Source organism: Lutjanus erythropterus, chromosome 9, assembly GCF_056507025.1.
Source record: "Lutjanus erythropterus isolate fLutEry1 chromosome 9, fLutEry1.hap2, whole genome shotgun sequence".
In the NCBI taxonomy this organism is placed as follows: domain Eukaryota; kingdom Metazoa; phylum Chordata; class Actinopteri; order Lutjaniformes; family Lutjanidae; genus Lutjanus; species Lutjanus erythropterus.
The window spans coordinates 19978103-20005362 of record NC_139325.1 but is presented as its reverse complement, the minus strand read 5'-3'; the positions used below and the strand labels follow the sequence as shown (position 1 = coordinate 20005362).

The 27260-nt window shown below is 36.7% G+C and overlaps 3 protein-coding genes and 1 long non-coding RNA gene across 7 annotated transcripts; 2 read left to right on the top strand and 2 right to left on the bottom strand.

Moving 5' to 3' along the window:
- Positions 1-786: 786 nt before the first annotated feature.
- On the top strand, positions 787-5932 carry LOC146321328 (uncharacterized). Its single transcript, XM_084726452.1, has 8 exons — positions 787-1186; positions 1271-1648; positions 1754-1774; positions 1943-1981; positions 2076-2175; positions 2819-2893; positions 3349-3427; positions 5248-5932. The coding sequence occupies exons 1-8, from the start codon at positions 1126-1128 to the stop codon at positions 5323-5325; spliced, it is 831 nt and encodes a 276-aa protein (XP_084582578.1). The 5' UTR covers positions 787-1125; the 3' UTR covers positions 5326-5932.
- Positions 5933-7810: 1878 nt separating this feature from the next.
- LOC146321327 (sialic acid-binding Ig-like lectin 14) lies at positions 7811-11495 on the top strand. Its single transcript, XM_084726450.1, has 3 exons — positions 7811-9863; positions 9952-10329; positions 10932-11495. The coding sequence occupies exons 1-3, from the start codon at positions 9755-9757 to the stop codon at positions 11201-11203; spliced, it is 759 nt and encodes a 252-aa protein (XP_084582576.1). The 5' UTR covers positions 7811-9754; the 3' UTR covers positions 11204-11495.
- Positions 11496-14656: 3161 nt separating this feature from the next.
- Positions 14657-23512, bottom strand: LOC146321326 (sialic acid-binding Ig-like lectin 14). 4 transcript variants are annotated; one of them, XM_084726418.1, is made up of 9 exons: positions 23000-23512; positions 22432-22794; positions 19526-19816; positions 17737-17991; positions 17038-17298; positions 16850-16940; positions 15390-15464; positions 15170-15242; positions 14657-14756 (listed from the first exon to the last, which is right to left on the bottom strand). In XM_084726418.1, exons 1-9 carry the CDS (start codon positions 23046-23048, stop codon positions 14721-14723), a joined length of 1494 nt encoding a protein of 497 aa, XP_084582544.1. In that variant the 5' UTR covers positions 23049-23512; the 3' UTR covers positions 14657-14720. The 4 variants fall into 4 exon arrangements, with proteins under 4 accessions (XP_084582544.1, XP_084582542.1, XP_084582541.1 ...); XM_084726416.1 differs by having other exon boundaries at positions 15372-15461; positions 23000-23509; XM_084726415.1 differs by having other exon boundaries at positions 15372-15464; positions 23000-23496.
- Positions 23513-24985: 1473 nt separating this feature from the next.
- Positions 24986-26671, bottom strand: LOC146321325 (uncharacterized). Its single transcript, XR_014771395.1, has 2 exons — positions 26359-26671; positions 24986-25905 (listed from the first exon to the last, which is right to left on the bottom strand). It is a non-coding gene; the product is annotated as an uncharacterized LOC146321325 (long non-coding RNA).
- Positions 26672-27260: the final 589 nt, after the last annotated feature.

The following is a 27260-nucleotide window of genomic DNA, read 5'->3' as shown; positions in this document are numbered from 1 at the left end:
CATGTGGTCATACTGCTGCAACGTGACTAACAAGGATAAAAATGTACAACCCAGGACTTTAAACACTTTATTTAAATTCCTCACCTTTTGGCAAACTTGACATTCTTAGTTCAAAATGAGAAAAAATAGTTGGTGACTACATTGGTGTGGATCTGATGAGAAAGTGGGTGGGGGTTGGAGATGAAGGGTGTTCAGTTCACAGTGTTACCTTATGTAGCTGCTTATCTGGCCAGTACCGTCAACAAAGAGTACAGTGTCTAAGCAGTGTGGACTCAAAATAAGTTATTTTAGCTTTAAAATCTCAACTTCACTTAGTTCTTTTTTTGAGACAATGAGTTTTAGATTTTACAGTGTGTAAACAGTGAACTACAATCCTTTGAGGTATGCTAATAGTACATCCTTTGTTCTATATGACAGAGTGCAGTGTCAGACTAACCCTGTATACTGGTGCAATATGCAGTCTATGTGGAAAGGTAACTCTCAAATGCAACAGCGTTTCAACATGTAGTTCACTTCATGTATACGGCAGATGGACAACATCTCTATCTGTGTGAAATGTCACACATTAGGTGACTATGCCAATGCAACAATTATATCTGTTAACTTACAAAGACTTCCTCAGGCTCTTCACACTTCGTGTGTAAAGACCTGTCAGAGTGGTGTAAAAGCTTTACGTGCAAGTGGGCCTTGACAGTATATCCAGCACTACTTCACAGTATTTATATTTTTCAATTGAGGAGGAACAGTTCCAGAGTTCCCCATCATGATGAATACTGGTTTAACATTTGCCCTCAAAGTGCAATAAGAAAGTTATTCTGTGGTCAGTGTTCATATTTTTGGCCCAACTTCCTTTTTTTTTCTCAGTTCTCAGCTGCTGAGCAACAGGAAACACACCCAAGAGTTGCACATCAGGGTTAAGTTCTAATTCATACTGACTAAGTGCAACACAGCTCCAGAACCTCTCCTGGCTCCCTCTCACAGTGAGTATTTATTTAATTCAGTAAATGGCAAAATACAGGTAGAACTGTGTCTTATGTAAGCTACATGGTGTGACAGATGCTGCTGTAAAACTTAATTCACTCAAAGATTTCATGATTTTGTCTGTTAAATGCTTCTCGTGGACAGATGAAGCTGCCAGGCCTCATTGAGCTTAGTCTCATACTGATCCTGGCCTCTACTGCAAAAGGTGGGTGGCATGTCGACTTTTGAATTTTATCTCACAAAGTATGAACTTAAATTAATCTAAACTCTGTTATTGTATTTAACACAGGTGGAAACTGGACTGTTCATATCCCTGACAAAAATATTACTGTAACAAGTGGCGAGGATGTGACCATACCATGTAATTTCAGCTATCCGTCTATTCAAAACACCAGTGAAGTTAAAGTTTACTGGAAAAAGAATTATGTACTAAGTGGATTTGATATAGAAGACAATGACAAAAAAGCGTTCATTTATCACCATAACAACACTTTTGTGCTTAAGAAGTACAGAAATAGGACCATGCTCCTTGGAGATAAATTTGCTGGAAACTGCTCCCTCATGATCAAAAACGTCACTGAGAATGAGCAACATATGTATGTGAGAGTCATTGGAAAGAGTGACCAGTACAGTTTTGTAGAAACCGAGGTCTCAATTTCTCTGTCTGGTAAGAATTTCTAGTAAAACATTTCAATTATAATTTTACTTAAATGTATATGCTTAAGTAAAGGAAATTAAAATAACACTTCACATGTTTCTTCTGCATGGACAGGTGTTAAGCAACCCACTCCAGGTATGACTTTTCATTTTTCACGTTTACTGTGTATAATTTGTTCCTGTACTTCTAAATTTGCTATAATAGGCTGTGTATTATTTTCCCAGGAGTTATAACAAAAAAGTACCACAGGATAAACCACAATATGGAACCCCAATAACTGTCACAAACTATACATTTTTTTAGGCACAATGGTAGATTTTACCACTCCATTACCCACCTCTGGTACGAGTAAATTTAACAGTTACAGTTTGTTTCTCAGTAAATTTCATACAATTAAAAAGGTTGCTGCTTATAACTGTGGTAATTTTGTTCACAGTGAGTTCAACAACAAACTATATGGCCATCTTTGTACCTGTTGCTGCACTTCTGATCATTATTGTCATCGTTGGAATTGTCTTTTGCATAAAACACAAAAGGTAACTTCACAAAGGGCTCATTTGTAAATTGAGTGTGGCACTTGCAAGCAGCAAAAGTATTTTTGTTGCTTGACTCACCTTTGTGTTTTTCTTAAGCCATGTGTAGACATTTTGAAGTCCCATTCCACTCAAATATGTTTTTGCATTCCTGTGGTGATGAAAAAAGCTTCTCTGTCCTAAATCTCAGTTTAAGACATGTATGTATTGATATGCTTTTGGAGGGCAGTTATGTGATGTGGAAGAAATACCCCAGAATCTGAAGATATCTTTTTTAAATTCTTGCAAAAATATTGATCATATCTGGAGATTTTTTTTATATGCTTTATACCAGGTCAGGTTGTGGCATATTGTCACTCTTTGTCATCAAACCATGTGTGGCCTTCAAAATACAGCATCACTCAAATCAGGAAAATATCTTAACTTCATATTCTTATAGTGTCAAAGTGGTCCCAATGCAGAGATAAAATATACTCCAAATTTGATGTCTTATAATGTCACAATCGAAAGGTATCTAACAGATTTCATCATATATGGGTCACATTTTGATTTTAAACCATCTCTGGATTCTGGGGGTTCGTTTGCACAGCATTTGCTTCATAATCACTTCAGTGACACATCTCATAGCAATAATCTATTTTCACAGGTCAAAATCTTTTATCAGGCAGGACTCTGGATACTATGCTAATTTTCGAAGACCATCGTCACACCAAGCCAACAGGTTTGTTTCGCGATACAATAGTTAAAGGACCAGTATGCAGGATTTAGTGGCATTTAGCGGTAGGTGCAGATTGAAACTAAGTGAATTCCCCTTGTCTTAACCTTCCCTTCCAAGCATGTAAGAGAAGGCAGCAACAATGGCAGTAAAAGTAAAAAAAAAAATGTGAAAGGCCCTCTTTAGAGGACTGGCTCCCTCTGTAGCTATAAACGGCTTATTGTAAACTATAGATGACACAATAATTTTTATTTTCAGGCAATTATACATGATTGAATCATCGCCCTAAAATCCCCCCTAAATCTTACACACTGGTCCTTTAAATCAATTTGGAATTACAATATTCTAATATTCTTTTTTTTTTATCACTGTATATATGTATGAGCAATACAAGTTTAACAAAGTTATAACTAATAGTTTAATCAAATTAGAATCTAAACAGGTGTCTTTTGTCTCCTAAGCGAAGCACACTGTAAAAACCAAGACAAGGACCTTCCTGAACCAAAGGCCATCAATGAACCTGTCTACATCAACATGGAGGTAAAATACCCCCCGCTCTGTTAGGTCTAAACTGTTATGACAACTGAAGCTATAACATTAAAGGAGCACAGTGGAGTGTTGTTGTAAAGCAAATGTTATGGCCAGTGGTGCTTGACAAAAAGCCTGAGCACTGTGTTGTTTACATTCATGTTTACTAGAAATAAGTCCTTTTCTTTACTGCCTTCGTTAATTGTGTTTTTTTTTGCATTATTGCCACCTGTAGATCAGAGGAATACTCTGACACTATTGACAGGAAAATCTATTGCATGATTTAATGCAAACCCTAACAGCTTAAAGCGAACATGAAACATAAGGCAGATACCTGAAGGTACAAACAGTGATGCAGGAGACAAACAAAAGTTTCAGTTAGAAGCTACAAACGCACTGACAGCTGAACACTCAGAGGCTTTTAAAAACACTTTTCTCTGCTCTCCTGCACAGACATGTTTTCCGTCACACATCAGAATAAAACAGACAGGTAAACTTGTCTTATGGCTGTGGGAAAAGGCTCAATCACCTATTTTTTAGAAGATTTAGCTGTGTTTTTTTTTAAAAAACCCTGCATATATGTGCTAACTTTGGTGTAAAAACAGTATATGACACTGGAGGGAAACCCTCTAGCATCATTTTATGGGGCACCCCTTTTGCATAATGTTATTATGTGCTGTTGAAAGGTAATGTAACTTAAAGAGCAAACAAATCCCATGTGTGGAGGAGGTGGGATGGATAGATGGGTCAAACAAACACAGGAGTTTCACCTAAAGACTGCTTTTCGCACCCAGTATGAAACTAATAGTCAACAATGATATCTTTTTAACTCATGTCACCCAAACCATGTGCCTCATTTGTAAAGCTGCTCTTAAATTCTACTTTAACTTAGTCTCTGTGCTTACATTTGATTCACTAAAGATACTGAGCATTAAAAACCTTGATTATGCAAGTTTTGTGTAGCTCATTTGTGACTTACACACCTGTGATCTAGAAATCTCAAACAAATTTAAAGTTGACAGCATCTGGCCTCCAATCAACAGTTACTATATAATGCAGTACAAAGTAGGGTTTAGTCAGGAATAGCTATGGATCTAAAGAGAAAAGCTAACTCCTCGGAGGACAGGATTATAGCGACAGTAGAGAGTTTTATACCAGACAACACATATTATTTGGTTGACTAAATAGTGGGTTGACAATAAAGCCAAACATGTAATTCCAATCACATTGTTTACAAATTAACCAAACTGCAATACCCCAACATAGCAAAAAAATAAAAATTTAAAATCTAGACTTTGCATAGACACACAACAAAGAAACTAAACTATGTTCTTTCTAAATCACACTAATATCTAAATTTATTTAGAAATTAAATTTTGAGTTTTCAGAGTTTCAGAATTTTCTAATTGCCTTAACCTAACCACACTGCAACCATTTCACATTTACTGTGTTTATTATTATTACCATATCAAGAAAGGTCACCTGACTATGACAATAAAAGTCATCCAACTTTGTCCTTTCCTGCATGTCCACAAGTTATAAAATGTGAAATGTTTCTTAGGAAGTTTTATTTTGAAAGTCCAACTGGCTGTTGCATATTTATGGTTGCTAACTTGACTGCACATGCAATACTAATGCTAGAGGGGCACTTTCAGTGTTATAGATTGAGGCGTGGGGTCATTGACCAAGAGTTTTGAGAGTGAGAACTTGTTGGAATGAGACAATCAAAAAAAGAAAAAGAAACCCATTCATAGAAAATCTGCTCCATTGTGCTACAAGAGATCTAAAACACCACAGATACCTTTAATGTAATCCATCTCCTGTCTTTGCAGGCCCCTGCAGATCAAATGGATCAAAGCACGGATCACACAGACAGTGTATATGCAAATGTGGATTATTCAAAAGAGTAGAAAAGCTGCATCTCAAGTCCAATCTATTTAGATTCAGCATCGTGTTGTGCACATGTTCAGGTTAATGCGTAAACATGTGTTATGGTGTTTAGGATGCTTGACAACAGGGTTATCTTATCATGAGGAAGATAGGATGCACTCCCTCTGATTTTAAGACTAAATGAAGTCTGTGAGGAACAGCACAGTTTTCTTTATTTACTGGCTCATTGTTGGAGAAATTATGAAGCCAGTTATGAATGGCTTGGTTCATATTCATTATGTCTTGTTTTCTAAGAGATGTTGTTTCAAACAAAAGTCATGTCTGTCATCAGTCTGTTACAAGACACCTCAACATTTTAAACACTGTACAGATCTTTTCATTTTAAAACTGTAAATTTGTATTTTATATTTATCATCCTTGACTTTTGCTGTACTTCTTTTTCCTTTTCTTTTCTCTCACTATGTTAAATTTGACCAAAATGCACCACATGGTAAGGCAAATTTCATGTATGTGAAACCTTGGAAATAAGCCTATATTTATAATACTGATTTAAAATCAAAAGCAAGGACCTAGAATTGGGTAGGGGCTGTAGGGACAATTGTCCCTGACAATTATTTGATTTAAAAATATATATATATATTTTTTTTTGACAAAGCACTTGAAAACTTATATGATTGCATTAATAATTAGCACACGTTTTTAAAGTATGCATCCCCCGCTGCATGATTATTGTCCCTACCAGCCATGACAAGAAAAATTCACCCTTGGGCAAAAGTTTCTCAAGTATAGCAATGTAGAGACTAATTGCAGGTTTTGCGTCATGTTCACACCTAATTTAAATTTAATCTGTTATTTTAAAAAAAATCTAGGTTGTGTTAAATTTGTCCTGTTTAAAGGATAGGACCAGATATTTTCTAGTCATATCTAGTAGGTCTTAATATATTAATCACATGGCTATACATGCTTTGAAATAGTTATTTGTCGCACTTCTTCTGGTCCATCCTGAGACAGACAGTGTTAAGTAGTGGTCTTATTAGTATCATGGATGGATTACTGAACGGGCCTACCAGGTGCAGGCCAGAACCCCCCTTTTGTGTAACTACGAAAGACAAAAAATGACCAAAACGACCACAAATAAATGCAAAAATACCACAAAGAGAGAAAAATGTATCACAATGAGGTGCAAAACTTCAAAGACATCATGGCTGTATTGTTTTGTCAGTGGTTGTCGTTCTCCTACACTGTATGTAGGAGGGATGGGGGACCTTTAGCATGTCTGTGTCCAGGGGCCCGTTTTCTCATCATCTCATCATCCATGGTTTTAGGTTGTTTGGAAAGAACAATATTTCCATAAATATATTAATATACCATTAATAGTGTACAGTTTATTATTGCCAAAAGCCAGGGTTGTTAATGTAAATTAATGTTCACCTTTAACTTAACCATAATTATAATCTTTCCCTAGCTTAATATTTCAGTTGGCTAACAATAATCATACCCTAATCCCAGTTTATTTGCCATAACCAAGATCTTTCCCTAACTTTACTGTGGTTGCCAGATATTGTATATATTGTGGAAAGTGAGACTTTTTAAAAACACTGGCTTTGAACATTAAAACAAATGTAACACTTTTATCTGGGGTTTTGCAGAATTGCCCCGTATCGGTGCATTTTCTCTGGGCCAGCATTTTGGCAGTGTCTCCATGTAGCTGGTGAGCATGACAATGTCATAACCAATAATAAGCACAATTTCCAGTTAAGTCTACTGTCTTACATGACATAAGATTATCTGATTGCTTTTAATGGTTGTTTTTTACTGTTCATATGATGCAGTGCAGTGAGGCATTAAGGTGTTGCCTGCTAATGCAAGTGCGTTAATGTATTGCACCACTGAGTGACATAGGAAATTATACAGAATATTTATCAGTTTCGTAAGCTGTTTGTAACATCTCATGACTGAAGTTTTCTGTGAAATTAATTTTTTGATATCTCCTAAAGTTGTCAAAAGACTGGGGAGGTGCCTCACTGTATAACTTCACTGGGCACATTTTGAGTTTAGGGAAATAATGCGTTATGTTTTTTCTAGTCTTTCTCAATGCGTTTGCCAATTCATTTCCTGTGTCATCTGTGGGGCTGAAACTTCTGTTTTCTCTTCTGATTCAGTCTCCTGTTTAAAAGTTACATTAAAGGATGAATGTTAAAGAGGATTTGTTGGCAGAATGTAATATTTAAAAGTATATTTTTATGTTATAATCCTCTTGTGTTTTTGTTACCTTAGAATGGGCCATTACGATCTGCAGAGTGCAATGGTCCTTGTTGCACTGCCATGTTTTTATGCACATGGGAGAAGTTACCCTTCAGAACAAAAAAACATTGCAGAAAAAACATTAGGAAATCAGGTGACATAGAATAATACATAGTCCACAACAGTAGTACGCTGTGGTTTATAAAGACTGGGGTTTGACTCAGTGGTGAAACGTTATTATCTTTATTTATTTAATTAAACAAAATCTGTTACAGTCTCATTCAGTTTAAGCAACAAAACTGGTTAGGTTTAGGCAAAGACCTTGGTATGGGTTCAAACCTAATGTTAACCACGTGTTAGGTTTTTTTGTCAGAGGTATTTCTGCCAGTCAGAAAGCCTTGAAGGCTAACATCTCCCATGTGCTTTTGTGTAGTAGCCCAGACCGTACAAACCAAAACATGGGTCTGGAGAAGGACCTCTTGCATTTTTTGTGAATTTGTGAGGGGAGGGTTAGGTGAGCAATATTCTGTTAGTTTCATCCTGCAACCTCACCCCTGGTTGCTGCCAAATCCTACACACTGGTCCTTTTAAGTTATTGTTTGATGTGACATTTAATTCAAAGAATGTACCAAAAATAAAGGTTTATAAGTGGATGTCATTGCTTGTCCTCAGTGATCTTGAGTAGTGGTTCTCAACCTTTTTTGAGTCGCGACCTCTAGAAAAATCAAGTTGTTGTTGTTTGCGACCCCTTTTGTGCTGGTTTATTGTTTAAACCAGTTGTGTTATGCATATTTCTGAATGATTGTCTCTTATTTAGAATGTCTTTAAGGTGATGGTCATCATTGAGAGATGCCTCCTGGCAATAAAAAGAAAAAAAAAAAGGAAAAAAAAAACAAACACCAGTGATGGTGACAGATATAAACATTTTCTCTCTCCATTTAAGGCAGATTCATAAGTTCTTAGTTATAATTGAATGCTGTACTGCTAAACAAACAGGGTGATTTTTAACAAGAAATAGCGTTACATTTTCAGTTTCACATCATAACCTTGTCATAATAGAAATGAGTCCATACACTGATATGTCTGAGCACTGGAAGCTAATTCATACCAAACAAAGGAGTCTGAGGAATAAGATTTTCTGGACCTTTGTTGTATCAGTGTCCTGCATACTTGGCACTGACTTATCATCATAGCTGAGAGACTGTTGGCTTCTCGGGGTTTGTTTCTCAGACTATTTCTATGTGTGGAGTTAGTTTACAGCTGCATCACAGTCTGCTAGAAACTCCATTTACATTTTTACCTGAATGTTACCTGCAAACTTAGACAGGTGATTTTCATGAATTCTATAATTATATCAAGTTCTGTTTTTTGTTAACAAACTTTAAATCAAAATACCAGAAGTACAGTCAATAGCTATTAAAATACTGTATGTGCAACTACTTCTTTGAAATGTTTTATGATTTCGTCATTTGAGAATCACATGATTGTTTGAAGTAAGACAAAATGCCTGAACAGCAAAGCCACAAAATTTATAAAAAGAATTTTTTCTCAATCTTGATTTCCTGAAAAGGAAATGTGGTTAACCATGGTAGTCCACTTCGAAATGACAAAATCAAACAACCCAAATAAAAACCAAAAACTCTGAATGTGGTAATGTTATAAATACACATCTTTAATGTCATCACAGATGTTCAATATGAAGGACCCTGCTGGCCCTCATTGCAGACTTGAGGCAGTTTAGTTTAAAATAAAAAGGTACTGACATCATGTAAATATATTGTTTATTGACTCAACCTTTTCATTTATCTCATGTTTTTTTCAGCTGCTGTGAGACAAACTGTAGCTTCTGTGCATTACACAGTGTTCTGGGAATTTCTTTCTGTATTCATTTGTTTGTGAGAAAAGTAACAGAAGTAACATGTTAAACAGAGGACAGTCAGCAAGAAAGTACTCATATGTTGCAACACCTGTCCCCTTCAGCTTTTCAGCTTCTGCTGTAGCTAATAGAGGTCAACTCACAGTATGAGTTCAGCGCTTTGGCAAACATTTGATAGTATTTGCAACTTTAAAGGTCAAAGCACGACTAGAAATATGCCAGAGACATCGCACAAATCTCACAAGCACTGCAAGGGAGGGCATATTCATTCAGCCATTAACAGGATTCAGGGGTGAGTGAATTACTAATGCAAAAATACAACATCAGATATGCAGTTTCATATGTTTTTTATTACCTTTGCGCTTTTTTACACTTTAAATTTCTTTTCCCCATCAGTCATGCAGCTGAAGTTGGGGCTTCTCTTTCTGTTGTTACATGGTGAGTCTCATATTAAAATGCTGTTGAATGAAAGACTTCATGTTCATCTTACACTCATAGATAAATCGATGTTCTTTCTTATTTCTAGTGGTCCATGATGTGCAGTCTTCTCGTGGCCAATGGACAGCAAACGTGCCAGCAAGGATTCCAGTCCTGCAGGGATCCTGTGTGGTCATTCCCTGCACGTACACATACCCCAGGCCCACCTCAAACAAGATCCTGAACAGGTGGAGGGGATTCTGGAAGAAAGGGAAGAAAATCGTCTCAACGAACCTCCCCGAGTGGAAGCTGCCTCCGGAGTACAAAAGACGAACAGAGTTTTTGGGAAATCTGCAATCATTCAACTGCACCATGCTGCTGCTTGGTGTCCGGCAGACTGATGTCGGTCCCTTCTACTTCAGGATTGAAATGCCCCAATACAAGAGTTTCTCCTTCACAAAAAACGCAGTGTCCATTGATGTTAAACGTGAGTATTGTGGAGATTATTATGAGGCAGATGCTATTTGCACCCGGGGACGAATAGCCAATGTGGTTATTTGCACCCGTGTACATACGGCCTAGCATGGCAGAGACAAGCACCCAGGTGTCTGTAGCCAACAATTGTATTCATACCTAAGCACTGACAGCATAAATTTACACCCACATGGCAGAGAAACAATTTTCTTTTCCTAAACCAAACTAAGTGTTTTTGTAGTCTAAACTTAACTAAGTGGTTTTGGTGCCTAAACCTAACCAAGTGGCTTTGTTTCCTAAACTTAATCAAATGGTGACTAGGAACTGTAATTAAAAATAATTGAATAAAAATAATAATTAATGAATAAAAATAATTAAACATGATGATTTCACACTAGACTGAAATGCTGCTCTGCCAAGACTCACTCCCCACTCTCTCACAGCAGAGTCCTGTGGTTAACCCATTCACCCACTACAGCTTGTTTAGGGTTGGGTGTGAATAGCCAGACACCCTCACCTGGGTGCAAATAGACACTTCCTTATTTGTAAGGCAATCTATCAGTATTCTATGAACTGCATTATGAGTTATGTTGGTGTCAAATTTCCCCTCTGCAGGAAATCCTCAGTCTCCATCTCTATCTGTGAGGATGAGTGATAAAGTAACCGCCACTTGCTCTGTGTCTCACACCTGCCCATTGATGCCCCCTCGGTTCTCCTGGAGTCGCTCTGGAGTCATCACACGCCGATCAAAGAGGCTGAATGCGTGGACGTGGAACACGGTGTCCACCCTGGTGTTTAACCCTCAACCTGCCGACTTCAAACAGCCTTTAAACTGCACTGTGCAGTACAACACAGGCAAGCAGGCGATGAGCTCCACGATTCTCTGAATATGACGTGATCCCAGTGCCTGACCTAAATATCATTTGTCAGTCTGCATAGTGAACAAATTCATGTCTCAAATCAGTAGTTTAATGTCTGCTACATTTTTACCAGTGTTTATATACACTGTTAGTTAAGAAACACATTTTACTGCACGCCATATATCATTTGAACCCTGTAATCAGTATCACTTTCTTTATTGACAGTTAATATCTGGTGTGTTATTAAAGATCAGAACAGATCTACTTTAAAAAAGCTTCAATGTGTAAGGTTTATTTCAAGGTCCTCAGTCTATATGATGTGTCTGATTAACATTAAATACAATTTAAATGTAACTGAATTTGTGTGTTTATTTGTGTGCTTCACTAGTCCTTCCTAATGAATGCTAAATTAGCAGTTAACAAAAATGCTGTATGCATTTTTTTCCCCCCAGATTTCATAGTTGTTCATCATTTCAATCATTTTACACAGCAATTCAAATTATTGGCATAAAAAATGTGTAATTTGTCCAAGGAGCGCTTTGTCTTGGACTACTACTACTATGTCTCAAAGTTGTCTTGCCCCAGGTTGAAAAATAATCTGAGCAGAACATGAAAAAAAAAAAAAATTTGTGGTATTTTGTCTGTTTATTTTCTTACTGTGATATAATATCACATAATAATGGTTATAAGTAATACACTGCTCATTTTAGTCATTTAGTCAAATGATCAAGAATGCCATGGCCATGGATCTGTGTTTCTATTACTAGTGAAGCATATTTTTTTACAATCAGTTTATTAGGAACATGCACAGCAGTCCTGCATTAAATTGCACCATCATGGAGGTTATAATGTTAAGTCTGTTTTAAAATACGATTGAACTTTGTGGTTATTTTGGTGGAATGGATGTAGTTTGACATGCTCCTGAACTGAACTCGAGGGGCACTTCATTGAAATAAATGAGTTACAAAACACACAAGGTATGTTAAATCTAATCAAAAAGAAATACAGACAACTTTTTTGGTCAATATGCTTTATATTCTTGTGCATAACATGGGCTGACTGAGGCAGACATGCTGTATTTCCCAAAGTGAATTTCAATTCACTGTCTAATCGTATGAGGGTCTGGGGTTGGTGCTGAGGTTAGAATAATTTAGTAGTGTCGTGTGGTACATATTACTTCAACGCTCTTATTAACAAAGACGGTGACCAGCTTCCCCTTTGACTTCCTGCCAAGTTCCCAGTAACACACTCTCAAGCCACACAAAGGTTTTTCAACATTGATCCAAAGTATACACACACACACACACACACACAGAAAATACTTATTTTTCTTTTTTTTAGTTGATTAGTCATTGATTAGTCATTTTAATGCCTGACAGTCTGTTGGATTCTCTTTTAAATAAGATTAAACAGTTTACAGCATTCATACAAGAGGAGTATACTTTACATTTTTCCAAAGTCATATAGTCTGAAATAGTTTGAGAGCTTTTGCTGTTATATGTCCAGGTGAAACAAAGTTGACCTCCCTGACCACAAATGACCACCTATTCTCTCTGGAGGAGCCAAACAAACTCAAAGTAATCACAATGTGTCCAGCTGTGGAAAGTGTGCCTCCCTTCCTCTCCCTCATCCTCCATCCTTCATTTAGCTTTTCCCTGACCTGTTGCATGTACACATCATCATAAGATAAAAAGAGCAAAAACAGGACAAAAAGTAAGTTACTTGAATTAGTAACTGTAATATTATTACTATTTTGGAAATTGTAATCCCTCACACCACTCATTATTGGAAAAAGTAATACTATTACAAACATACACAGAAAAAGCTGTCGGAGGCAACTGGACTTGGTGGAGTTCTTGAAAATGTTTCGTCTCTCATCCAAGAGGCTTCTTCAGTTCTGACTAACTACCTGGGAGTTCCAGGTATTTGACCTCTGTGGGGTCATTAACACCTTGAGAGGCATGTGACTCAGGTACCCACCCTTCCATTGAGTGAACTGTTACTTGAATGAAGGTGTGAATGAAAGTCGTTGAGTTGTTACAGTTGTATGTTACTCAGTAATCTGTATTGTAATGCTGTAATGGGACAGAGCACAGTAATCGCATTGCTCAAGCAGTTCAAGCCAAGGTCAACAATTTAGCTGCAATTTGTTATTCAGTAGGAAGTATGCACAACAACTGTGTTCTTGTGACTTGTCACTGAGAAAGAGGAAGCTCAAAAGGTGCAATTATGTTTTCACAAACTGTGGGTCAAGACCCCTCTGATAGTACACAGAACTACTGCAGCCTGGGTGGACGTAGAACATCAGGGGGAAAATATAGAGTGAAATTAAGGTGAATAATACAAATTTATTTGAGGAAATAAACAAACGAGTTTGCTGATGTTATCACTGAAAAAGCAACGGATATGACTGGGTCACAAAAATACCTCAGTAGAGAGAGACATCGGCAAACCATAAGCTCCCATTTAAAGTATGTACATTTGTGTGATTTCAAGCTCCAGCAGAGGCAGTTTTATCCAACTGGGGCCAGTTGTTTTTTTCAGATAGTACACAAGTAATAGTACTGTAATTGTACACAAACTAAAAAACAAGAATTAAAAATGCCACCATTGGTATTTGTTTCAATAACTTACAGTTTCTGTAATTTGTTTCAGTAACATGGTGTCAGCGCCATACCATTAGAAGAAAATGATAATTATTATTCTAGACTCTTGAGGAGGTGGTGGTGGTGGTGGTGTGTGTGTGTGTGTGTGTGTGTGTGTGTGTGTGTGTGTGTGTGTGTGTGTGTGTGTTGAGGGGTCACCATCTTAAATACCCATAATTAATCATTCATCACCCATGTCACATAACAAACTAGTTGTGGCAAATCCTACAGAGTTCATGTTACGTATTACACATATACACCAATCTTTTAAAAAATATATAGCTCTAAGATAACTAGTTTCATCCAGAATTCATGCTGTATGTACACCGATCTTTCAACAAATATAGGTCTAGTACACTGAAATATAGAAGCCTCATACTGAATTCATATATACCATTCTTTTCAAAAGTATGGATCTATAATAATAGGACTTAGATAGAAGTCAAATACAAATATATAATACAATACAACTCCAAATGGTTTAGAACTCAGACTGGATTGTTGTTATATGTTCTAACTATTAGAGGTGCCTCTGTCTATTTGTTATATTTAATATAAAGATATAACACCATATCTAAAGACTCCAAAAAGACACAATACTCCAAAACACTAAATCACTTCAGGAAGACTATTACAGGATGTGTATTCACAGAAATGGTCGAAGCGTCTGAAGGGAGCCATGTTAAAAACATTTTGAGAACCACTGCTTAATGGTACTTGAGCATTATGTGTTGTTATTGGACAACTGAAACTGCATGAAAAGTTGTATTTACACATGAACAACATATATGTGAATTACAGGCAGCTTATCAGTAATTCTTTTCCCAACTTTCTCGACCCACTTAAATTAGGCGACACACAGATGGACTGCAGCTGTTCCTCCAGTGAATTCAGTGATGTTACATATTGGCGTATATTGCATCATCCCAGTCATTCTGTATGGGAAACAAGATTTATTTATTTATTTATTTATTTAACAGGGGCACACATGATATAAATATGCCGGAGTTAGCAAAAATGCTGATTACATCTGTAGTCCCTAGGAGGGTAACAAATAAATAAATAGAATAAATAAAGAAAAAGAAAGAAAAAACAAAACAAATGACTAATACACTATAAAACATTTTACAATATCACATTCAGTCTGGACATGATAGAATTTGATGCCAAGTGCTGGATATGATACAATAACATGCTACACTAAAGTGCAGGACCATACAACTGGGTGCACCACACAAGTGCACATCATACACCCAAGTGCTATGTTGATGTGCAGACTCATACTCATAAACTCATTCTGTTCTTTCAATAAGCAAAATGATGAATGAATAGAGAAAACTTTACATACCCCCATGTTGCCATATACAGGGTCATTGGTATAAATGCCCGGGCCGTGTACATCATCGTAGTCCATCACTTTTCTGAGGAGAAAAGGCAGAAAACAAACATTGTTTTGACTACTTTCACCACATAAGCACACACAAACCAGTCCTTGTGTCATTTTATATTATGGGTAAACCTAAGTGTAAACTGAGGTGAATTACTACAACCTTTTTGTTACAGCATACTTAGGGAGCTCCACATCCTTGTCTGCCTTTGTGGTTCTCATGTCAGATGTTGGTGCGTCTTCAGATCTCCCCCTACTGGCAGAATGGTAATTTTTAATTTTGGACCCTGAAAAAAATACCAGCACTTTGCACAACCACTGAAACCCAATAATGCAGACTGCAACACCTATTACACCCTATAAAATTTTGCAAGCTGACTTTCTGGTCCCATAGTGGTAAAAGTGATGATATTTTACTGTTATAAGACACTGTTAGGGCTGGGTATCGGTACTCAATACCTGTAGGATACCGAGTGAAATAACTCAGCACCAAGCCACCATTCTATCCTTCTGGTACTAAGATCTAGAAAAAAATGACTATTTATATGCATTGACTCCCAGCCAATAACTGCAAGCATTCTTCATAATGAAGACCTGTATCTGTATCACTTTAAGGTCACTGGTAGTGGAACTGGTAGCATAATTTTTTTAAACTATACCCAACCCTAAACACTGAAGAAGCCAATAATGTAATAACTATCATGAATGTAATAGCTGCCAATAATCTAGTATTTTCTTCCATTCTTGATATAATAAAATTCATTTATGTATCTGGTCAATAATGCAATAAAATCTCTGAACCAAAACAAACAAAATCATTAAAAATCTAATAAGTGGGGCTGACAGTGTAACAATATAATATATCACTAAGTTTCAGTTTCATTTATTATCAAGTGTCAGACCATTACACTGACCCTTACTGTTGCTTCTTTCAAATAACTGCTGAATCCCTGAACTGTAGTTCTAACTCCGAGTAACTTGTCAGTGTCAAAAGTGACTCAGGTTTAATCATCATCATCATAAGATAAGAAAAGATATAATTTATTGTTCCCAAGGAGAAAATTTAACTTGGGCATATGCTACTCACAGCTGCAATTATCATAATACAATAATGCATAATGAGCAGACATTTGGAAGCAATTTTCATGGAAATGTGACACTTTAAATAAAACTTAAGTAAAGTGATGTAAGTACGGTATATCAATAAATTATTAGCTCAAATTATTACATTTTAACCCAGCTACTATCTAATAACCAGTCAATAATGTAATAACTTATTATATTGTAAAAAGTTATTTCGTTATTTGTTCAGATATTGTATTACATTATTAGCCACTTATTACATTATCAACTTTAATTACAAACAACAGAAAAAATTTGCATTATTGACAGTTATTTCATTTAGGCAGTTATTAAATTATTGGCTACTACAGAACATATTTCCACTCAAATATCTCTTCATGTATAACTTAAATGTATATATTTTGTTCTGGTGTCTGTTAACCACTGTATCTTTTCAAAAAATGTACACACTTAAAATGTCTTATAGCACCCAGATTTAAATGTTATGGTTCAAAAAAAGTAACTAAAAAGAGAAACACTTATTTTCAATGACAGAAAACATTCACAATACCAACTTACCATTTTTTAACAACTCCCACTGCTATTAAAGCTATCAAGAAAATCACGCCTGCTCCGATGCCGATGATGATATAAAGACTCTGCATCTTACCTGTCCAAACAGTAAACAATTCAGTCATTGCCAGTCTTTAGGCATACATTATGTCATTAACATGTCATTATTGTGGAAATCTGAAAATCTTCCTTACTGTTAACAGGTAAAAATAGTGTGAAGTTGGCATTGCCCTGCGTGTTGTTAGCCAGGCAGATGACATACTCATAAGATCCCAACACAGCCTTCAGGGTCCCGATGGTAACGGAGCCATGTTTCTCTACTGTGGTGCTTGGCAGGACTATGTCGGAAAGCACAAAATAGATGGTGCTGGGAGGCCTGGAGTCTGCAATGCATGCACACTTTACCATATCTACCTCTGAGGAGCAGGAAGACATGGACTTAACCTCAGGGGCATCTGTAAGGACCATAAATGGAGATATGATTAAGCCATACTTTTATTTTGTATGTTTAAACAAAGATTCTCTCCTTAATCATCATCATCATAAGATAAGAAAAGATATAAGTTATTGTTCCCAAGGAGAAAATTTAACTTGGGCGTATGCTACTCACAGCTGCAATCATCATAATACAAGGTAGAACACAGTAACTTTGCAGTACAAAGCATAGTATGATACAAAGTGGTGCCTTAAAGTGGTACACCAACTTACAATCATAAATATGTACAGCCATAAGGAAAACATGTAAAATTCAATAAAAAGATGTGTAAAATATTGTACATTTCCTGTGAGAAAAATTTATAAGAACATAGACATTTAAAAAATGAGGAATGACATAGACATTAGAAAGACTGCCTGACTGACTGGAAGCGGTTGCTTGTCTATATTGTACTTACATAACACATTGAGCTCCACAGGGTGTGAGTTGCCTTGTCCTATTTTATTAATGGCAGTGCAGTACAGGCCTCGTGTGTGGTGTCTGGAGACATTCGGCAGCATGAAGATGTTTCCCCGATACAGCTGAGCTCCAGCTTCATTATGCCACTCATAACTGCTGGCAGGAGGGTGAGCATCACTGGAGCATTTCAGCTGCACAGCTTCTCCCTCCTTCACATCTGACTTGTATTCGACTCTCACATTCACCGGGGCATCTGCATGGTAACATACAATTCATAATACCACGGTGGTCGTTACAGTATGTTCACAGTCTTTTACAAAACACAAAGCTGAGCTGATCTCGCTGCACATAAATTCCATTTGAATTGGGAAGTGGGAATTTCCAAGTGCCCTGTTGGAAACTGCAACTGAAATGCCTTCTGAGGTGGGATGTCTGACTCAGAAAGTCAGTGGAACTCCAATCCAAGGTGGCTGCTCCTCGGCATTAACAGTGAAAGCCGTTTATTAGCACTTGTGTTTTGTGTCAAAACTTCTATCTGGTAATATGCTGCTATGATTTGTATGTGCAAAAGCTTTGTAATGTGTTCTTATCAAGCTCAAAAAAGTGTTGTTTTTTTTCAACTTGTACTTGTACTGGAATGTGGTCAACTGTGATGTGATGTCATTCCCAGCTCTGACTTCCGACATCTGAGTTTACCTGGAATGCTGGCAGGCTCTGTATAGTAATACTTCCTGTCAAATGCTAGTGCTAACATTGCAACATGCTCTTAATGACAATGCTAACATGCTGAAGTAGCAGATATAATGTTGATCGCCATGTTTAACATCTTAGTGTGTTAGTATCATTGCCATATCTGAAGATAACACGGCAGCTCCCCAAATTCAAAGCATAAGCATCTCGATCACCCCCTGGTGGCTGGCCGCAGTATGATTCTGCCCCCTCTATGTTAGCAGAGAGGACAGAGGGAGAAAATGGAGATGCAATGTCCATATTTATTTTACAGTCAGTGGTTAGCTTGCTAGCTTGTTCTTATTTCATATGGGACATAAAACCCTGCCACCTGGGTGAAAGTCCTGTGTTTGTTTGAAACATCTATCCATCTACTCCACCTCCTCCATGAGCTGACTTCCTCGTACTACATTAAGGGGTGTCTTATACAGCAGTGGATGAGTTTATATTGAAGTGAACTGAAAACCCTAGGGCATTAGTTACAGCTGCACAAGAGTACGTTCCACGTCTGTATGAGTCTGTTGAGGAACAGTGACTTTTCATCAGTATCTGACGAGTTCGAAGTGAGACTGACTTGTATCTTTTATAGAATCATGTCAGTTTTTAAGGCAGTCCTGTCTAAGGGGTCGAATGTCACAGGCAGTCAATGCTGGTATATGCTTTGCCCCATACATCCTGATATTTCTCTGGATTCTCTGAGACCTTCAGTGATATTATGTAATGTAGAAATCCTTGAATTCCTTGCAGTTTAACTGTTAGACTACTTGCCCGCTCAGTTTTTCACAAAGTGGTGAATCTGGCCCCACCCTTGCTTGTGAATGACTGAGCTTTTGGAGGATGCCCCTTTCATACTCATACTAATCATACATTTACCTGTTAACCAATTTACCCATTTAGCTGTGGAACGTTCCAAACAGGTGTTTTGAGCATTCCACAACTTTCACAGTCTGAATACTGAGACAAATAATTTTGTTGGTTGAACAGATACAGGTAATGATGCCATAATGATGAAGTCTGAAGCATCAGTTTATATTATTACCACCACCATGTATACTCACATTTAACTCTGAGGACCTTGGATGTACTGTGTTGCTGTCCTCCCTTTAACTTTATGTTGCATTGTAAAGCCTTCTCGTGATCAGCACTGGTGGGGCGAAAGGTCAAAGTAGATACTGCTTTCCACTGGCCATCTTCATGTTGCTGTAGTTGGAGCTGTTCTTCTCCAGCATGACTCCAGGTGAAGACAGGAGGAGAGGCGGGGCAGGAGTGAGACACAGAGCAGGATGCAGACACAGGTTGACCCTCCACTACCTCGTCTTTCACGGAGATACCGATGGCATTTTTCTCACCTGTAACAAGAAGAAGAAAGGTCATGATAGGCAACAGCAATCATCACAAGTACTGTACTGTAAGTAAGGGAGGGCTCTTAGTCAACTGGGCTGGTCAAAAAATGTAATATATTTTAAAACCTTGTGTTCTGGTCTGACTTAGTTCAATATTAAATAATTTTGGAAACATTTTAGTTGAATGTAAAATACAAAAAAGCATTGTGAACATCCCAAATCAAGAGACTGCTGAAAGATGAATATGGGGTAACAGTATAGAAAGAAAGATACTTAACTTTTAATCGGCTGGTGTGGTTTTGATGTGTTATATTTGACTTAATGCCTCATTATCCTCATTGCCCTCACTGCCCTCTGGTTAGGGATATATAGCAATGCCAGAATGGTAACTTAATTTTAGTACAACAGCTTAACTTCCTTCAATCTAATTCACATCATGGCCACATCACAAATTCAAAGGGTTTCAGTCTGGTTTCAAGTTTTATGACAAATAAAAAATGTTGTCTGACCTGTTCCTTAACATATGGAGCTTTACTTTCTGACAGATGCAAAGAAGTGAACGGGGCAGATCAGTTGTCATTTCTAATTTCTGATCAATGATGATGTCATTTTCCTGTCCAGCACCCACAATGCATAAGTAGCAAGTGAACTTGTGCTCCTCTTTGCACCCGTGGGTGTGTTAGTCTTAAAATATTGTTGATGCATTGCTATTTTGAGTTAGCAGAAACTGTTTCCGGCCAAAAGACACTTTTGACCAACAAAAACCTGGTTTAAAGTAAAAGGCTCAGTATTTTCCTACTATTTAAAGTACACATACATGCTTCTAGGGAATTGCAGTTAATCCACATAAAAAATCATAAAAAAAAAATCATGTGTGCATAAAAGAGAGACACTGTGTCAATTTATACACTGATCTATAACTTCACTGATTGTTTTAGTCATACAGGATCGTCAGTATCTGGTGTTAATTGATGTCATATGTCCTACACATCCAAAAGGTGTCATACACAGTCACAGATTATTCAGTGAAATTGTCTTGAGTAGAACCACATATAGATCCTGACTTCCATCAGAGCTTTCGAAAAAAAAAGATTTCCTCTGGAGAGTTTCCTCTGTTCCCTGTTTAAAATCATTTGGCATACTGTGTATATGGAAATGAAACTGAAACCTCAGTAACCTCCATTCAAATGATGTCAGTATGATTTCTTTATTGTGTGTTGTATTGTCTCTAACAATTTAATGATCGGAGAAACCTTTCTTGCCAAATAAACTTGACAACTCAGTTATTCTTGAGAGAACACATTCAGTAAACTTAATATAATAAGCCGAAGCTGTTCCCAGTGACGCTATTTAACTATATGTGTAAGCAGGTATTGAATTCAATACTCTCATAATACTCATCATTTATGTTTTCCTGCCTCAGAAGAGTTTTAACCCTCAAACAATGCATGCTGGGAAGTCTCCAAATTTCTTTAGAAGAGGTTAGCCCATTCCACTGAATTCTTGTATGTTTTTGTACACTGCTTTCATTTTACTTATATTTTGTATTTTATCTTCGTTTTTTACTAGTCAGTGTCTTAGTTGTGTCAGTCAGTGTCTTAGTTGTGTCAGTCAGTGTCTTAGTTGAGTTAGTTTGTTGGTCATTTGGTCATTTAAAGATCCTTTTTTTTTTTTTTTTTTACATGTGTTTATGTGTATGTGTCTTTGTAAAATTCAATACAATGCCAATAATAAAAACTGAGTTGCACATGTCTTTCTAGAGAAATGAAACTGTTGTCATTAAAGCTATTTAAAGAGGAGATCAGCAGATACAAAAGCAAAACTGAGGAAGTGGGAATAGTTGTTGATAACAATTGTTGAACCCTAAATGATGGTTACAGCTGCTGCACTGAGTAAACAGGCTTTGTTTCAAGTTTTAAATACCAATTCAACTTTTAAAGACAGAGGTAGGACCAATTCACAAGTAAGTCTCAAGTCTTTGCAGTCAAGTCATAAGTCCAAAACTCTGAGTTTCAAGTCCAGAACAAGTTATAATGTGCTCTTTACCAAATGTAACGCAACACGTAACAACAGAGGCTCGACTTACTGTTATTTGTGCAACTTCAAATGTTGAATGATTTTATGCTAATTTGTTTTGTTTTTTTTAAATCTGTCAAGTTGAATCTAAAGTAAGCAAATTTATTACTCAAGTCTGAGTTGAGTCCAAGTCATATGACTCATGTCCATACCTCTGTCCAAATTAAAACAACTGAAATAAATCATTTGGTTAACACAGCTGTGAAGTTAAAAGCGTGTCTCATTTATCATTTACTTGGCTCTTTATACAAATGTAATAAAATAGAATGACTTTTCTGAGAGCAAAAAAGTAAATCAACAATTTTGAGGAAGGAAAACAAATTAATGATTTTTCTGTCTCCAAGTGCTGATCAGCACTGGTCAGGACTGCAACAGATCAGCTTCATGCTCTGTAGGATGGTGAAATTACATCATTCCTATCAGAAAAATAATGCATTTCTAAGTATGAATATTCATAATGTTAAAGGAAAAACATCATGGGAATAACACTGCAGACATCAACTGTGTTAAAAGATTTTTTGTTGAAAGCTATTAATATTACTTACTGAGCATTGTGATGGAGACCGTGTTCGATTTGTAAGAATAGCTGTCATAGTTTGTCATTTCAATCCTGAAATGAAAAGGCCCCAGGTCCTCTGGCCGAAGGGGGTCAATCTTCAGGGAACAGTTCTTCTGACTGACATCTCCCAGCAGCTCCGTCCGATTATGATACCGCTGCATCACTTTAGACTCATCTGGGTGACAGATAACCTGATTTGTCTGATCGGTCCACATCCCAGTGAATTTGGTGATAGTCTTGCCTGGATCTGGGTAGTTGTATGAGCATGGGATCACCACACAAGACCCAGGGAAACCTTTCACTGAGGTGGGCACCTTGATGGTCCAAGATGAGGCTTCAGTTTGAGTAACTTTAAGTAAATGCAGAGGAAAAGGAAACAGAGAATGCAGAGGCTGATTGCAAAACACACAGCAAGAAGGAGAGTCTACTTGCCGAAAAAATAAAATCTAAATTAACCTGAAAATTATTTTTTTTTACAACACAGCAAACAGACAAAAATCTGACTATTTAATTGTATTTCTAGTTGATGATACAATGTAGAAAATGCAACATACTTTTGAAGCAAAGGCACACAAAAACCAGAGGCCACTTCAAAGAATCCATGTCATCTTCTCAGGGTCAGACCTGCAAATAATAAAAAAAATGTTTCCAGGCTTGTGCTGCACCACTGTCATTTCCTCCTGGTGTGAAATGACTTGTATAGTTTCCATTCCACTTTTGATAAACACACAAAATCTGACTTCTGTCTCGTCAGACTTGTACTGGGGAAGTATATGGTATTAATCATCATTTATTATTCTTATTTATTATTTTTAGACATTTTAAACACGTGTTGTGCCCTGTCTACTTAGCTCTTTAAAATCTTATCTGAAAATCATTTTTTATATCGAAGTCTTCCTTTAGATACTTTTGTTTTATTTGACTGTTTCTATTTGTATTTTTTATCTTATTGCACAAGTCTAAACAAGTAAGTTTACGTAAGTTATTATTGTATATTGTTATTTATCTTGTTTTCTTTATAATGTCATCTCTGTTGTGCATCTCTTGACTTTATCACATGTGCCATCCTGCTGCTGTCACTTCCTTCTTCAGATATTCAGGAAGTTGATGTATTTTAGTAATCAGAACTTCTCCAATTTTATTTTTGTGAGGCATGTTAACCACTCCATCAATTTTAGACTTGAACTCATTTCCACTAACCAAGAAGCCCCTACCACATTTTTTTCATACGGGGAACAAAACACCTCTATTAATTCATGCAACACACTAAATATTCCTTTGATTTTTTGGATCATATAAATCATTATAGCCTCATTGATTTATAAGTAGTTTAAACACTGCAAATGGGCAATTCATTATCATTGTTAGAGTTCAATGAAAGAAGTTATCTTTACGATGACTTGAACACAATAAATCGTCTGGATTATGCACGACAGTAATTTGCAAAACAGTGGCAATATAACTTTTTTAAATTATTTGTTAATGCTAGGTCATCTTAGTCTGAACATATTCTAGTTGATCCTTTGCACAGGCTGTGAGGCAAAGTTGTTCTTCTTTCTGCTAAACTGAGATACCAAACAGGAAACTGATGTGACCAAATGTTAGAGAAGACCACAAACATTTTAATTTTAAAAGATGAGAACTGACACCTTTTTGCAGTGAAAATAAATAAAGTGGCCACAACAGAATCAGTTGGAATGCTCACTGTATTTATCCACACCCACATGTTAGTTACAAACTGCATTTGCTTCAAAGAAAGAACTTTAAAACGTCTTTACAACAACGTGTGAGAACAACGCAACGAAAAAAGATCCGAGATGAAACATTTTTCTGCTGATTGAAAACAATGACATTGAAACTCACTGAAAAGTCCAAATTGCTGCAAGAATGTTTGCAGTTTGTAGCTGCTGTGCTTTTATATTGTTTTTGTTTCAATGAACAAAGGTTTTGTACAGTAGTTTGCAGAGCAGTTGTGTCTGTTTAGACTCATAATAAAGTTTGGGAAGAAGCTCAGGATGTTATCACTGATGGCTTTACGGCTGATGAACTGAGAGACTTGTATGCACTTAAATAATAAACTTTTAAACTCCAAATTAAAGCTACTATAGGGAACTTTCATGTTTTGTTGATTTTGAAGGCCTCTATGGACAAAAGTAGTGTCTCCATCATAACGACCACACAACATAAAGTCAGAAACAAAAACCTCTAAATAAAAAATTATATCAATAAATTCATATAATATTTGGTATTCAATTTTTTTTCAGTTCCTGTTAGAAATGGTTAATGCAGATTACAACACTGTGCATATATTACAAAACTGTAGATATACAGTATATTACTGACATGGCTCGCTACAGTATTACACTGTAAACTGCATATTCTACTGTACAGTTCTGAAAAAACTTTACATATTACTGGTAATACACTCTGAAGGTAACTTACAGTAGTGAAACTGTAGAAATAACAGTACAATTATGGCACACCAGCTGCCAATAATTGTATTGTAGTGTCACGGAAAAAAACATCTAATAAAATGCAAATGATCATTCTTTGAGATTTATTCTGGTCAATTGTTTATGCAAATACATTGATCACAACTAACTCTTATTTGATCAATACATTTCATAGGTACATGTACATGTACCTATGAACTGTACATGTTTTTAGATCTTAACATTATTTTTTACAAGGAAAGTTACATTTACATTACCTTAAACTGAACCCAGGTGCAGAGACATGAAGACAGCAATTTCTTGATCCACTTGATGCCTACAGCTAATCAAGTCACATGATGGGGTGTATCATATGTGATTTCCGCTCATGTTGTTCATATCTAAAAACTAGAAGTTTTTTTTATTTATGTCTATGTATCTCTCGACTAGAATGGAAATACAGTGTACAGTACACACAAAAAAGGACCTTTGGTCTCTTGAATGTTCAATGAGGCTTCACTTCCTGTTAATAAGTTCACACCTACAGTGTTGTGGTGGGCAAGAAAATTTGTCTCAAAGTGCAGAGGCCTCTGTGAACAACCCCCGATGCTGCAGTGGCAGTACAGGTTTTCAGTTTCCCCTCTAAACATCACCTCTGAGGGCATCTTTTAACCGAGTTGCTGAGTAGATTTAATTGTCCACAGTGAAGTCGGTCCTTCATGGACCCTGATCTCCCACAAAAGCAGGGTTCAGCATTTCACCCCTGTTTGGATAAAAAACGTTGTTCTCTTGGGCAGCCAGGTCGATGTAGCGGATGCTGCGGGTGAGCTGGACGTTTTTCACAGATAAACGTTGCTTTCTTTTAACTCTCCAGAGATCCTCTTCGTACTGTGTTAAGATGTCTTCCAGCTTGACTGTGTCCTCCTTCTGGCGTCCCCAGGACAGTTTCTTAGGAGTGGAAGTGATGAAGCCGGTGGATGCTGAGTTACCCATGACAGCAAATGTGCCAGAATATTTAGTTTGCAAATCTGTCGATTAAAAAAGAGAATCTCTGTTAGTAATTACACATTATCTGTGCTAAGACTGCAACTATTGTTATATTGATTATTTTCATTATTGATTCATCTGTAGCTAATTTTCTCGATTAATCAATTAGTTGTTTGGTCCATAAAATGTTAGAAAAAAGTGAGAAAATGGTGAGAAATGTTGAATATTGTTTCCCCAAGCCCAAGCTGACATCCTAATGTCTTCATTTGTCCACAACTCATAGATATTCAGTTTACTAAAGGACTAAAGAAACCAGAAATTATTCAGATTTGAGAAGCTGAAATCAAAGAATTTGAATATTTTGTTATTTCAAAAAAGACTCATAACAATTATTCGATTACCAAACCATTGGTGATTAATTAAATAATCGATGCAGCTCTAAATTGTGTACATAAACTATACAATCCATACAAAAGTTTTTTTGTTTTTTTTACCTGGTTACTGAAACAGGTCACGATGACGTCCCTTCTCACCGCTGATTTATCCGCTGAAGTCCCAGTGTTGAATGAGAGGTGTTCAGACTCCTCCATTTTAAAGACAGTCCTGTACGGCCAACTGAAGGCCTGACCTCGTCTGCCATCAAAGGAACAATTAACCGTTTTATCTCTCTGGATTAGATTAAACACAGTGTGAACAATACAAGTTAATCACTGCTGATTAATGGATCTTACAATCAGTTTGTGTTCATCAGTCAGTGAATCAATCAGTGCAGGGGAACCTCCTTCAGTCACAAACACACAATCAAAGAATTGTACTCTCATCATGTTAAAAGTCATAAAAGAAGGACTTTATTACTGTCATTGTATTTCCACTCTTGTTTCCGTCCCACCCTTCAATGACTACAGCTACTCTTAAATGATGTTAAAGCGCCATCACCTGGCTGACATGACTCAATGAGCACTGAGAGCACCAGTTTACAAAAAACACCCTTGGCAGAAATTCTTCATTATCCAAAAAGGGTTTCTGTAACAGGCCTGATGGAGTCGGAGCTCCAGGTTTCGCTCCAGCTGAAGGTAGAGGAACAAAAGTAAGATTTCTCAGGTGATTGAATATTTATGAAACTTTATCTGTCACTCAACGTATACAAAAAGAAGGTTTGTCCATTACCAATCAAGCAATGATGAAGCAATCACAACACAGTGAGCACAAGTTAAAATTTAATCTTGAAAGAATGTTGACATTACTGATACATCTGTTCAGACAACAGGAAGTGATGAGTGATGGTACATTTGAATTATATATATATTTTTTTTTTTACATGGAAATAACGATTTTAACATTTCTGTAGATTAAAACACTTTCAGATTTGGTGCTAAAGTTTCAAAAGTCAGACATT

What these genes read in the sequence shown, in the direction of transcription:
- LOC146321328 (XM_084726452.1), top strand. Translation starts at nt 1,126, where the DNA reads ATGAAGCTGCCAGGCCTCATTGAGCTTAGTCTCATACTGATCCTGGCC. An exon ending in CCTGGCCTCTACTGCAAAAG is followed by an intron (nt 1,187 to 1,270) that starts GTGGGTGGCATG and finishes TATTTAACACAG; the next exon opens with GTGGAAACTGGACTGTTCAT. An exon ending in GGTCTCAATTTCTCTGTCTG is followed by an intron (nt 1,649 to 1,753) that starts GTAAGAATTTCT and finishes CTGCATGGACAG; the next exon opens with GTGTTAAGCAACCCACTCCA.
- LOC146321327 (XM_084726450.1), top strand. Translation starts at nt 9,755, where the DNA reads ATGCAGTTTCATATGTTTTTTATTACCTTTGCGCTTTTTTACACTTTA. An exon ending in TCTCTTTCTGTTGTTACATG is followed by an intron (nt 9,864 to 9,951) that starts GTGAGTCTCATA and finishes TCTTATTTCTAG; the next exon opens with TGGTCCATGATGTGCAGTCT. An exon ending in AGTGTCCATTGATGTTAAAC is followed by an intron (nt 10,330 to 10,931) that starts GTGAGTATTGTG and finishes TCCCCTCTGCAG; the next exon opens with GAAATCCTCAGTCTCCATCT.
- LOC146321326 (XM_084726415.1), bottom strand. Translation starts at nt 23,048, where the DNA reads ATGGATTCTTTGAAGTGGCCTCTGGTTTTTGTGTGCCTTTGCTTCAAA. An exon ending in GTGGGAGTTGTTAAAAAATG is followed by an intron (nt 15,465 to 16,849) that starts GTAAGTTGGTAT and finishes CCATTCTGCCAG; the next exon opens with TAGGGGGAGATCTGAAGACG. An exon ending in CTGTATATGGCAACATGGGG is followed by an intron (nt 14,757 to 15,169) that starts GTATGTAAAGTT and finishes TTTCCCATACAG; the next exon opens with AATGACTGGGATGATGCAAT.